At 42.2% G+C, this 13,393-nt stretch overlaps 2 protein-coding genes across 4 annotated transcripts in view; one reads left to right on the top strand and one right to left on the bottom strand.

The window, feature by feature from the left end:
• Positions 1-2,619, bottom strand: part of HNRNPA1 (heterogeneous nuclear ribonucleoprotein A1) — a 7,525-nt gene extending 4,906 nt beyond the window's left edge. Inside the window, exons 1-8 of one of the 2 annotated variants that reach the window (XM_037728999.1) lie at positions 2,399-2,619; positions 1,730-1,846; positions 1,288-1,434; positions 953-1,163; positions 752-844; positions 574-666; positions 362-436; positions 3-157 (exon numbers count right to left, since the gene is read on the bottom strand). In XM_037728999.1, the coding sequence (XP_037584927.1) occupies positions 3-157; positions 362-436; positions 574-666; positions 752-844; positions 953-1,163; positions 1,288-1,434; positions 1,730-1,846; positions 2,399-2,413 (906 nt within the window). In that variant the 5' untranslated portion in view covers positions 2,414-2,619. The remainder of the gene's footprint in view (positions 1-2; positions 158-361; positions 437-573; positions 667-751; positions 845-952; positions 1,164-1,287; positions 1,435-1,729; positions 1,847-2,398) is intronic. The other variant, XM_037729000.1, reaches the window with a different exon arrangement.
• A 431-nt stretch (positions 2,620-3,050) lies between these two features.
• CBX5 (chromobox 5) overlaps positions 3,051-13,393 on the top strand; it is a 42,197-nt gene continuing 31,854 nt past the window's right edge. The window contains exon 1 of one of the 2 annotated variants that reach the window (XM_017501873.2): positions 3,051-3,197. The gene's annotated coding sequence lies outside the window, so the exon portion shown is untranslated. The remainder of the gene's footprint in view (positions 3,198-13,393) is intronic. The other variant, XM_017501872.2, reaches the window with a different exon arrangement.

The following is a 13,393-nucleotide window of genomic DNA, read 5'->3' as shown; positions in this document are numbered from 1 at the left end:
CCACTACCACCGCCAAAGCCGCCTCCGCCTCCGTTGTTATAGCTGTCATAGCTGCCACTCCCGCCATAGCCACTGCCCTGGTTTCCATAACCCTGTCCACCACTTCCATAGCCTCTGCTTCCTCCAGAGTAACCAGGGCCGCCTCCTCCATAACCACCTACAAGAATACAATTCTTCTCAATAAGACATAAGTATTTGACAATGAAAACTTGTGAAAGTGTCATGGCTGAAGGCCTGCTCACAGCATGCGTGTTATGGGAAAAGTTGAGCTTGTCATGCACTAGAATTTTAGTCTTTACTAACCTATTCTAAAGATAGGCATTGCCAGGAATTTTTATCTACTTATTCCTAAAAAACTTACCATCATTACCAAATCCATTATAGCCATCCCCACTGCCACCATATCCACCACCACCACGGCTGCCACCAAAACCACCTGGAAGAAAACAAAGTTTCAAGTTTTAGGCATGATCTGCACATTAAGTGACATTCTGGATGCACTTCCTGTACTGTAAAATCTGCATAGCAAAGACAGTAAGAAGTCAGAACTACATGTAAATAAACCATACCTACCACGACCACTGAAGTTTCCTCCACGACCAAAGTTGTCATTCCCACCGAAACCACCTCCACGACCACCACCAAAGTTTCCAGAACCACTTCGACCTAAAGAGATTAAGTGTAAGCGTTAACTCATTCATACTGGAGTAACCGAAAGTTGCCTTTAAGGTTTAACGAAGCATAAGCATACCTCTTTGGCTGGATGAAGCACTAGCCATCTCTTGCTTTGACAGGGCTTTCCTAACTTCACAGTTGTGGCCATTCACCGTATGGTATTTCTGAANAAAAAAAAAAAAAAAAAGAAAAGACAGATACAACACAGTCTCAGGGTTAAGAATGCCATATGGATTGTGGGACCCTTACTAAATACCACTCACTATTTGGTACTTACTGACAATCTTATCCACGGAGTCATGGTCATCAAAGGTTACAAAAGCAAAGCCCCTTTTCTTGCCACTGCCTCTGTCAGTCATGATTTCAATCACTTCAATTTTTCCATACTGTTCAAAATAATCTCTTAGGTGATGTTCTTCAGTGTCTTCTTTAATGCCACCAACGAATATTTTTTTCACAGTTAAGTGGGCACCTGGTCTTTGAGAATCCTAATAGGAGGAAAACCACAGGTTTAAATTAGCAAAACCTACACCCAAATAAAAATCCTGAATCCAAATCCACTAGCAGCACATCGCCAAATGAGTTGAAGGGAAGGGTAAAAACACCACTCACTTCTCTTGAGACAGCTCTCTTTGGTTCCACAACTCTTCCATCCACTTTGTGTGGCCTTGCGTTCATGGCTGCATCCACTTCCTCCACAGTTGCATACGTGACGAACCCAAAGCCCCTGGAGCGCTTGGTGTTTGGATCTCTCATTACCTGAGAACAGTGTTGATTCATGTAACAAAGTCTGACCCCAAAAGCTTTTGTCATTTTAATTTTGAATAGGGGAATAAGAAACTTTATACCAGCCCTTTATAAAAAACCCCTCCAGTTTCCCACTATCCTAGGTTTAAGAGGTCACTCTTAGAAATCAAATAAACAGGACTTTCCTTTGTCAACAAAGCTCTAACTATAATGCTACTAACAACCTTCATAAGCATTCAGAGAGAACTGCACCAAGATAAAGCAAAGAAATCCACTATTTTACTGTTTGGTCCCTTCCAATTCTCACCACACAGTCTGTGAGCGTTCCCCATTGCTCAAAATGGCTCCTCAGGCTCTCATCGGTTGTTTCAAAGCTCAACCCTCCAATGAAGAGCTTCCTCAGCTGTTCCGGCTCTTTAGGAGACTAGAGTAGGGAGAGAAGAAGTGTTAAATGAGCTGCAACAGTAAACAATTTCCATCGACGAAAAGAAAAACTAGAAAACTGTATGTAGCACTTATTGTTCGTTCAGATTGCAACAAGCCATGTGCTTCTTCCTAACAGGGGAAAAGGTATGTTGGGGGTTGGGAGTGCTGGGAAATCCAAAGCGCATGCGTCCCTAGTCGCCTTCCGACGCACGCGCAACAAAGGCTTAGGCGGGAGGGGTGCATCGCCAGAATGGGACTAATCGCTCTTTAAAAACTCGCTCACCAAAGCAAGGTTTAGGAAAGACAAAGATTCGTGCCTAAGAATTTTGCTTAGACTACCGAGTCCTGCATAATAACTCATGATTGGCGTGAGCGGCCTCATGGCGATCAACAGGACAAAATGGCGACTTGAACTTTGGGAGGGGTAGGCCGTGGCAGCGACCGAAAGAGCTGTAGAATGGGCTGGTGCAAGGAACGAAACCAAGCCTCGTCTTACCAATTCACGAAAGGAACAGGAAGAAATTCAAGTTGGAAAGAGCGCGTAACTCACCTCTGACTTAGACATGATCGCAGGGAGAAGAGAGACTGTAACGATGCTTCTTCGGCGGCGTCCACGGGCAAAAAGGAGCAAACTGACGAACGTATCTGCCAGCCTACCTTCAGCCTTTCTTTTTTACCCCGCCTCCTCCCTTTCGGCATTGGTACACTCCGCCCTTGAACAGTTCTGATTGGATGTGTGAAATCGCTTCCCCCTACTATTGGCCTGTGGTGCCACACTGCTGTGTAACGTCATCCCTTTGGGCGTTCTACGCCGTCTCCACCCCTTGGAGTTCATTGGTTCCCGAGTAATATTCTTCTTAACCAGTCTGATTGGCCAGCCGATCAATCATTCATATTTGAATCCGCCTTGGGTGTTTAAGGCCTTTTTAATCTTCCCCGCGCAAATATTACGCTTGGCAAAGCATGATTAACACTATGTGTTAGAAAAGCAGTTAGCCAGCAGGTCAAAATTTTGACTGCTTGTTGAGCGCACGTGTAGCAAAATGGCGAGTTTTGCGCAGCCGCATTAAGAACTTCCATCTGCCTCTGGGAACACGTGAAATGGCGGGCAGTACTAGGCAGTGACCCTATGGCGCCTGCGTATTGGCGGGAGTTGGTTCCAGCTTTGCGCATGCGTGGTGGGCGGAGAAATGGTCCGCTCGCAGATTGGTTGCGCAGGCGCAGGGAAGGATCCGTTTTGGCGGGCGGTTGGCGTTGCGCAGAAGGTAGCGGCGGTGGTGGCTTTCGTTGCGGCCTCACCATACAGGAACAGGGCAGACGTTAGCGTGAGTGATCACTCTCAGTCCCGGGTAAGTGGCAGACAGTCTTCTCTACCCATAGTAGGTCTTGAACTGACTCCATTTGGGCCCGTTATTGTGTGAAATGAATGGACCGCGGGGTGGGGGATAGTGAAGGGGCAGCGGTGGGTCGGGCCAACCAATAGAAGAACAGGGGGCGGGATGTTTTAATTCCTGTAGGTTCTTTGGAGCGGTGCAGCCGAAGACTTTGACTGGCTTGCGTCTAGGCCAATTGTGTCTGCCTTGAGCTGCCGACTGATGGGCCCTTGGGCCATCGGAATGTGGGAGACGGGTTTCCCTCCTGAGCTGCGTCTCACTGAGCCAGTGAGCGCGAAGCGCGCGGTAGGTTGGGCTTCTCCAGGAGGCAGCGGTTTGACTCCAATGGGGAAAGCGGGAGTCGGGCGGTTAAACTGATGGACTGAATCTGGAGCCAGTAGACGGACAGCCTAAGGAAAGTGCTCGGACCAGTCGTCCAATCGGCTCTCCAAAAGAGGGAGGTCTTCGATTTGGGGTTGTGAGGAAGGGGAGTCGGTGCTTGTAATGGCGTGTGAGGGTGAATTATCCACAGTGACTTCTCTAACGAAGCCTTTAGGCCTCAGTCCCATAAACCTCCTTGAAAGCGTAAGTTTGCGCCTGTCTGCCTCGACTTGGCATTTTTCCCCCCACCTCCTCACCACTTGAGGTTTGGAGAACAGGGGAGAGTTTTGTTGTTGTTGTTGTTAAATAATACTTTGAGAAGTCACTTCTTTAGGAAGACTGTTAAAATGTTAGAACGAATAGGAAAAATCTCAATATACTGTCATGGAAAGGCGTTCGAGAAATATTTCCTTCCTAATGTAGATTTCTGAACAAATATGTTGTGGGTCCATAAAAAAGTTTCAGAAAGCTACACACTAAAGTGTGTCAATCCTAGGGACACAGTAGGATCGAGGCAAGTTAACGTTTAAAACTTTGCAGGATTAATGGTTTGTGATTAAAATTAAATAAAAAATGAAGTCAGTTGTTTTGTGTTTCTAGTCATAATCACATACTTACCACCCCTTTTCTGTTTTATGTAATCCATGTACCCAGTACTTTTATTTTAGTCTCTTCCTCCCGGGAACTTTCCCGCTCATATGTTTCCCCTTTCTTTAGACCATTAAAGATATCCTAAAGCCCTTCTTTTTGCTGTTACTTTGAGAATATCTGACTTTGAAATAAAAAGGAAACTGCTTAAAGGAGGTAATATTTAGGGTTCTAGGGAAAGAAGACTCATCCATCACCTGGATTATTCCTTGCCTTTTTATTAGATTTCCTTCCAAGTGTATTTTGCATGCAGTCCATCTCCTTTTCGTAATACCCACTCTGCTTATTCCAGGATCTTTTGGAGAAATAAATAAATTTTCATAACATTGGCTGTATCAGAGTCTTACTGTTTTATTCACTGATTTATTCAGGATCAAGGGAAAATATTTAAATACTGAAAATCAGCTACCTATGAAATACACTTATGATTAGAGACCTTTCTGACTTTACCAAAGACAAACAATTTTAGTGAAGTTTATGAACATTGTGGAGAGATTTCCATGTTCTCTGGCACTAGCAAAAGGACATATTTATAATTTATATCTGGCTTTAAACCTGTGTGTAGGTATGCTAGTAATGGAGTTGCTGAGCTGACAACTAACTAAAGTGATACAGGTTAAGGGTGTCTGTCCTGGGTTTATTTAGGTTTGAAAGTAATACAGCTTTGACTTACAGCAAGGTTTCTCAGTCTTAGCACTGTTGATATTTTGAGACAGACAATTATTTGTTGAGGAGGCTCAGGGTGTCCTGTGCATAGTGAAATATTTAGCAGCATCCCTGGTCTCCACCCACTGTGTTCTAGTAGCATCACCCCTCTCGCCACATCCCCATTTGTGACAATCAGAATGTCTCCAGACATTGCCAAATGTCCGGGGAGGTAGGGGCGAGGGTAAAATCTCCCTCAGTTGAGAACCGTTGATCTAACATACGGGAGTATGCGGGGCACAGTTTCGTGTTACTGTAGTCCCAGCTACTCTGGAAGCTGACACTGAGGCAGGAGGCTTGAGCTCAGGAAGTCAAGGCTGCAGTGTGAGATGATTATGCCTGTAAATAGCCGCTACACTCCAGTCTGGGCAGTACAGCAACGCCCTATTGCTAAAACATAAAAATAAAATGTTAGGGTTTATTATCTTTTCAAAATCCATTATTTTAGCAATTGAAAAGTAGGTAGAGGTGGGAGAAGATGGTTGAAGTGTTTTTTTTTTTTTTTTAAGACCAAGTTTTGCTTTTGTTGCCCAGGCTGCAGTGCAGTGTCATGAACTCGGCTCACTGCAACCTCCACCTCACAGGTTCAAGTGATTCTCCTGCCTCAGCCTCCCGAGTAGAGTAGCTGGGATTACAGGCATGCACTACCACGCCTGGCTAATTTTGTATTTTAGTAGAGATGGGGTTTCTCCATGTTGGTCAGGCTGGTTTCGAACACCTCAGGTGGTCCCCCCACCTCAGCCTCCCAAAGTTCTGGGATTATAGATGTGAACCACCACACCCTGTGAATGGTTGAAGTGTTTAGGGAGTGGCTTTTGGTAAATGGATGACTAAATCCTGATGTTTATCTCCTTAAGACATAGAATCGATCATTGTTCCATTTGATAAAAGGAAAATTTCTTTAAAATTTTTACCACTTCTTGGCCTGGCTCCAGTGGCTCACGTCTCTAATCCTGCCACTTTGGGAGGCTGAGGTGGGTAGATCATTTGAGGCCAGGAGTTTGGGACCAGCCTGGACAACATGGTGAAACCTATCTCTGTTAAAAATATACAAATTAGGCTTGGTGGTAAGTGCCTGTGATCCCAGCTACTCAGGAGGCTGAGACAGAAGAATGGCTTCAACCTGGGAGGCAGAGGTTGCAGTGAGCTGAGATGGTGCCACTGCATTCCAGCCTGGGTGACAGTGAGACCTTGTCTCAAAAAAAATAAATGAAAGTTTTTACCACTTCTTGCAATTTAAACATATGATTGATTGTATCTTGTGCTTCTTTGGCTTCCTAAAATAATGGCAAATATGTTTTTGAAGAAGGTAGACTTTACCTCATATGCTTCTTTTTCACTTGATTCTAGCCTCTTTCCTGGTATTCTGTTGGAACCATGTCTCAAGACTTTTTGAGCTCAGTAAGAAATATATTTTACACTAACCCTGTATACATATTGAAACAGATTTCACTAAAAAAATAAATGTGCAGAGTACTCTGATATTTTCTTGTCTGCAGTGTACTCTTTCATTGTCTCAAGAAAGCAGATCAATTTCCACTGAACTGATTTCACAGCTGTTAATACACCTAAAGTTTTGGGGGGATAAAAAGACTTCTGATCTGAACAATAGGTCACCAAATCATGCCACCTTTGATTACTCTCTGAGTCAGTTCCATCTCAAGCACCAGCCTCTTGTAGATAGTCTTTGACTTGTGATATTTCAACTTAAGATTGTTCACCTTTACAATGATGTAGAAAGCAATTTGCATTCAGTAGAAACCATACTTCAAGTATCCACATCACTATTCTGTTTTTCACTTTTGGTACAGTAATAAACTAATTACATGAGATATTCAACACTTTATTATAAAATAGGCTTTGTGTTAGGTGACTTTATTCAACTGTAGGCTAATGTAAGTGTTCTGAACACATTTAAGGTAGGCTAGGCTAAACTGATGTTTAGTAGATTAGGTGTAGGAAATGGATTTTCAGTTTTTAATATTTTCAGCCTACGATGGGTTTGGACATAACCCCATCATAAGTCAAGGAGTATCTATGTAAACAGATTAAGCAGTAACCATTTATTTGGTGTTTTTACTCCTGTGTTTTACTTTGAAAGATTATAGGAGCTAAACTGAGACTTTCTAGTTTACTGTGGTATGCAAGTAAAAATTGCTTGTTTTATTGTGAAGCCTCTCAATGCTTAAAGAGGGAAAACAAAAATATTGTGAAGAAGTCCCTTCCAACATGATAGTGTTTTTTTTGTTTGTTTGTTTGTTTTGTTTTGTTTTGTTTTTTGAGATGGAGTTTCGCTTTTGTTGCCCAGTCTGGAGTGCAGTGGTATGCATGATTTCAGCTCACTGCAACCTCCGCTTCCTGAGTTCAAGCAATTCTCCTGCCTCAGCTTACCGAATAGCTGGGATTACAGGCATGCACCACCACGCCTGGCTAATTTTGTATTTTTAGTAGTGATGGGGTTTCCCCACACTGGTAAGGCTGGTCTCAAACTCCTGACCTCAGGTGATCGCCTGCCTCGGCCTCCTAAAGTGTTGCTGGGCGTGAGCCACTGCGCCCAGCCTCCAATGTGATAGTTAATAGATATGATGGACTTTCTCTCTGGTGGGGAAATTTTAGTGCGTAATTTTTCGTTGAAATTCTAGGACTATCACATTGGAAATCCTAACTTCCAGTGTGATACATGTTGGGCCTTCAATTATAAAGGTTATAGCACTTGTGCTCAGAACTTAGAGACATGCATATTATTGTAAGCAAATCTAAAAGGGGTGTTTACTAAAGGGGAAAATGTATGTTCACTGGTCTGTCTGAAAACTAAGTGGAAAGCTTCTATTTGGGTAGTAGCTAAGGAGGATGATAGTTGGGGACAGAAAGAGTGAAAGAGCGAGCATACATTTGAAGCAGATGGATTTGTATATGGCTAAGGAAATTCTGGAGATTGTCGGAGACCTTAACTATAGTCTGGAAAAGAGAAAGGTTTGGTATCAGGGTACAATGATTTTTGAGGAAGACCAAGTCTTTTTTTGCTTCTATTGAGGTCTTTTATGTAACCACATAGCATGATTTCTCTTATTGGTATAGCCCATTTAATTAATAACTCTCCTGGTTAAGCCTTTCTAGCCTTTATTTTGTCCTTTTACTTAGATTATTTTTATTTCCATTCACATTACATGACACTGGGCCTAAAGCTGTGTTATGGATATTGATTGTAAAAGTAATAAATTACAACGCGAGATACCACTTGACTTAGTATGGCTGTTTACATATCTATTGTTTGTGAACTTGGACTCTGGGCAATCATCTTTTTCTCCTGACGTAAACTTTTATTTCTCTTCCTTGCTTATAGAGAATGATTTTAACTGATCATTGTACTAATAGGAAGGAGTCCAGGTCATCCCGAGAAGAGTTCGCTTGTCCAGAGTCCAAGATGCAGATTTGTTGGATTTCTGTAAGCCACTTGAAGCCACATATTCATTTCTGATGACAGCTTTACACTTGTGCTGGAAGAACACCCACAGTGACAACTGCTGCCTATGTTTAGTCTGTCCAGGAGCTCTACCAACTAGCATGTTTGCAAAAAAACCTACACTGTTCTTGTTAGCAGCTATGTAAATATTAGATCTTTCTGAGTTTGTCTTCTCAGATCTGCCAGTTTCTTTTGGGCAAATTGTATCCTGCAGTTGCCTCAATTTACCCTTGGAAATGAGGGATTAAAGGTTATAGACATCCTTTGGGTTACTTGAAGCAAAATTCTTTTTGGGTCAGTAGTGTTTATATATGTCCACTTTATGATTTTTAAACTTTTATTTCCCCTGTGTACTAGTTTCCTGTGGCTGCTATAACAAATTACCACAGACTTGGTGGTTTAAAACAAGAGGAATTTATTCTTCTCACAATTCTGGAGCCCGGAAGTCTGCAATCAAGATATTGAGCCCCCTCTGGGGGCTCTAGGAGAGAGAGAGACCGTTCTTTACCTCTTCTAGCTTCCGATGGTGGTCAGCAGTCCTTGGCATATCTCTCTGCTCTGTTTTCACATTGTCTTCTCTTTTCAGTATTTGTCTCAGAACTCTCCCTCTGCCTCTGTATTATAAGGATACATATGATTGCAATTAAGATCCACTTGGATGAACCAGGATACATTTGTGTCATATCTTTTAATTCAACCTGACAGCAGATTTAAAATATATTCCTAAAGTGGCAGGACCCTGAAAAAAATATGTAGATTCATCTCTCTTTTTTTTGGGTGGAGGGGCAGAATCTTACTTTCTTGCCCAGGCTGGAGTGCATTGGTGAGGTCTTGGCTCACTGCAACCTCTCTGCCTCTTAGGTTCAAGCTGTTCTCCTGCCTCAGCCTCCTGAGTAGCTGGGATTACAGGCGCTCGCCACCATGCCCAGCTAAGTTTTATATTTTTAGGAGAGATGGAATTTCACCATTTTGGCCAGGCTGGTCTCGAACTCCTGACCTCAGATGATCCACCCGCCTCAGCCTCCCAAAACCCTGGGATTGTAGGCATGAGTCACTGTGCCAAGCCAGATTCATCTTTTTTTTTTTTTTTTTTTTTTTGAGACAGAGTCCCTTCTGTTGCCAGGCACCAGGCTGGAGTGCAGTGGCACAGTCTCGGCTCACTGCAGTCTCCACCTCCTGGATTCAAGCAGTTCTCCTGCTTCAGCCTCCCGAGTAGCTGGGACTACAGGCACGTGCCACCATGCCCAGCTAATTTTTGTGTTTTTTAGTAGAGACGGGGTTTCACCATGTTGGCCAGGATGGTCTCGAGCTCTCGACCTCATGATCTGCCCACTTTGGCCTCCCAAAGTGCTGGGATTACAGGTGTGAGCCACCACACCTGGCCCAGATTCATCTTTTAATCACATCTTTTGTTATATAAGGTAACATTTACAGGTTCAGGGGATTAAGATGTGAATCTCTTTGGGGGAAGGCCACCATTCAGACCATTACACATTGGTTTCCTAACCTCTACCCAAATAGATGTGACCTAGTTCAGAAAAGAAAAGGTTATTTTTAAAGAAAGAGAGGCAAGTGAAAAATAAAAGGCTCAGAAACCTGGGTTCTTGTCCTGCGTCTGCCCTTATCTAGTGGTGTAGCCATGGGTGAACCATTTGCCCTTAGTGTCTTCATCTTACAGGGATGGAGTTGGATAAGTCATAGTTAACAAGCCTAGACGTAAGACTTTATGAACTGACTCTGAAGTCATCTTGGAGTTTGTTTTTTAAGTCAGTAATTTTAAATGTGAATCAAACATTACAAATTCTAACATTGAGTGTAGTCCCGTTCTTGCCCAGGACTTGAAGGATGGAAGACTGAGCTCTTGGGTGTCAACTCCTTGAGGTATTAACACAGGATAACTGACCTGCATTTGTTAGCTGTGTGCTTAAACCTTTTTGAAGGAAAGATTTTCTTCTTTATTTTCACTAGCTACAGAACCTTGATTTAGTCCAAGAAGAAAATATTTTCTACAAGGGATGTAATAGACTAGCTGGGACATTTTCACTGTATTTCTAGTGAGGCTATAAACTGTGTAGCCTGGATTTTCTTTCCAGTAGTAGTAGTTCATCAAAATTAAACACTGACAGATTTTTTTCTACCTGAAACTAGGTCATGGACAGAAGGAAAATTTTCGTATGCAGCCTTATTCTTCAGACTCACTGAATGCCTATTCTAGCCTGCTTCGTTGCTAGGAGGGACACTAGATAAAGCCATGAGCTTAAGATGGTGTACTTAAAAGGACTGTTTCAAGATCAAGTTTTATAACACACTCATTATTTATTTCTTCTGTGGAAAGGATGAACCAAATTGAATTCAAGTATTTTTCTGATTGTAATCTATGTTTCTTAGAATAAAGCAAGTTCATACTGAGCCAGAGGGCATAATTATGTCAGAATAAAATATAATTATGTCGGAATAAAATGCCCTGTACTCAAGAGGTCAACTAACAGGCTGGGAAATCTTAAGTTTTGTTTCTAAGGCAAATCCTTGAACTCTGTGTGCCTTGTTTCTCATGCCTAAATCTGTACAACTCACCTCACAGGGAGTTGTGGAGGGTAATATACTGCTAATTTGTTCAGTATTTCACAACAATAAATTATGCTTAAGATCTGATAAAAACATAGCAAACCTCATTTATATAAGTAGTTAGAGACAAGCATAGATGAGACTTACAGATAATACAATTCATTAAAGTTTTTTTTACTTCCTTAATTATCATTTTACCTTCTGTTTCCTATATATTTTTCAAAGTATTTTGCTGTTATTTTTCCATAATAGACTTATGAGATAGGAAGGGCAAATAACACCAGGTTATGTAATGAATAAATCCGTGAAATGGATATAACAATCCTAAATGTCCTAAAAGCTAATAAAGCTTCAATATATACAAAGGAAAACAAATTAAATACCAGGCCAGGTGCGGTGGCTCACGCCTGTAATCCCAGCACTTTGGGAAGCTGAGGCGGGTAGATCACTTGAGGTCAGGAGTTCGAGACCAGCCTGGTCAACATGGTAAAACCCTGTCTCTACTGAAAATACAAAAGTTAGCTGGGCGTTGTGGCCTGCACCTGTAATCCCAGCTACTTGGGAGACTGAGGCAGAAGAATCACTTTGAACCCAGGAGGCGGAGGTTGTAGTGAGCCGAGATCACTCCACTGCACTCCAGCCTGGGTGACAGAGCAAGACTGTCTCCAAAAAAAAGAAAAGAAAAATGAAATAACAGACATCAGCAATTATATTTGTATTACATTTAAATATGTAAATCTGCAATTATATTTAAATTTCAGTGCCCCTCAGTAATTGATAAAACAGGTAGATGAAATCTGTAAGGAAACAGAAGACTTGAACAACACTACCAAATATGATTGACATTTATAGAATAGTACAGGCAACAACAGAATACACATGCTTTTCAAGTGCATATGGAACATTTGTACAGACAGTTTATCTTCGGGGTCAATAAGTCTCAAAAGGATTCAATCATAAAAGTTTTTTTTTTTTTTTAAATTTGAACAGGGTCTTGCTCTGTCATCTAAGCCAGAGAACAGTAGCACAATCATAACTCAATGCAGCCTCCAACTCCTAGGCTCAAGTGATCCTCCTGCCTCAGCCTTTTGAAAAACAGGGACTACTGGCATGTGCCACCATGCTCAGACCCCCTTCCTTTTTTTTTTTTTTTTTTTTTTTGTAGGGACGGGGTCTCATTATGTTGCCCAGGTTGGTCTCAAACTCCTGGGCTCAAGTGATCCTCTCATCTCAGCTTCCCAAAGTACTGGGATTACAGACATGAGACACGTGCTTGGCCACGGTATGTTTCTTTCCTGTCCATAGTGCAGTTAAAAAATCAGTAACAGACATCAAGAAAAATCCCTAAATATTTTTAAACTACACACTTCAAAGTAAGCCACCTACAGAGAGGAAATTGCAAAGAAAATTAAAAAATACTTGGAACTGAATGAAAGTGAAAACATGATATATCAAAACTTCTAAGATGAGGCTGGGTGCTGTGACTGATTCCTGTAAACCCAACACTTTGGGAAACTGAGGTGAAAGGATCACTTGAGCCCAGGAATTCAAGACCAGCCTGGGCAACATAGTGAGACCTAGTCTCTAGAAAAAAAAAAAGTATACAGGAGTGGTGGCTCACCAGAGTAGTCCCAGCTACTTGGGAGGCTGAGGTGGGAAGCTCACTGGAGCCTGGGAGATCAACGCTGCAGTGCGCTGTGATCCTGCCACTGCACTTGAGCCTGAGTGACAGAGATCCTATCTCAACAAAACAAAACAAAACTTGTGGGATGCAGTTAAGACAGTGCTTAAGGGCCGGGCGTGGTGGCTCAAGCCTGTAATCCCAGCACTTTGGGAGGCCGAGGCAGGTGGATCGCGAGGTCAAGAGATCGAGACCATCCTGGTCAACACGGTGAAACCGTCTCTACTAAAAATACAAAAAATTAGCTGGGCATGGTGACGCGTGCCTGTAGTCCCAGCTACTCAGGAGGCTGAGGCAGGAGAATTGCCTGAACCCAGGAGGTGGAGGTTGTGGTGAGCCGAGATCGCGCCATTGCATTCCAGCCTGGGTAACAAGAGCGAAACTCCGTCCCAAAAAAAAAAAAAAAAAAAAAAGACAATGCTTAAAGGGCAATTTATAGCAGTAAATACTTAAAAGCAGGTCAGTGACAGGTTTGCCCCTGTGAACCTAGAGAAAGAACAAATTAAATCCAAAATAAACAGAAGAAAATAGTAATTATAAGAGCAGCAATTAATGGGGTATAGAACAATAGAGAAAAATCAATAACATTGATAAAACAGGAAAAAATACACCAATTACCCGTATTAGGAAATAAGGGATATCACTACTGATCCTACATATACAAGAAAAGTAGTAAGAGTACATTACAGAAAACATGAATACATTCCATGTCTTAGTTGAAGTTAGTAA

Source organism: Cebus imitator, unplaced genomic scaffold (genome assembly GCF_001604975.1).
Source record: "Cebus imitator isolate Cc_AM_T3 unplaced genomic scaffold, Cebus_imitator-1.0 Scaffold285, whole genome shotgun sequence".
Classification (NCBI taxonomy): domain Eukaryota; kingdom Metazoa; phylum Chordata; class Mammalia; order Primates; family Cebidae; genus Cebus; species Cebus imitator.
The sequence above is the reverse complement of the archived record's forward strand: the minus strand, read 5'-3'. Positions and strand labels throughout refer to the sequence as shown.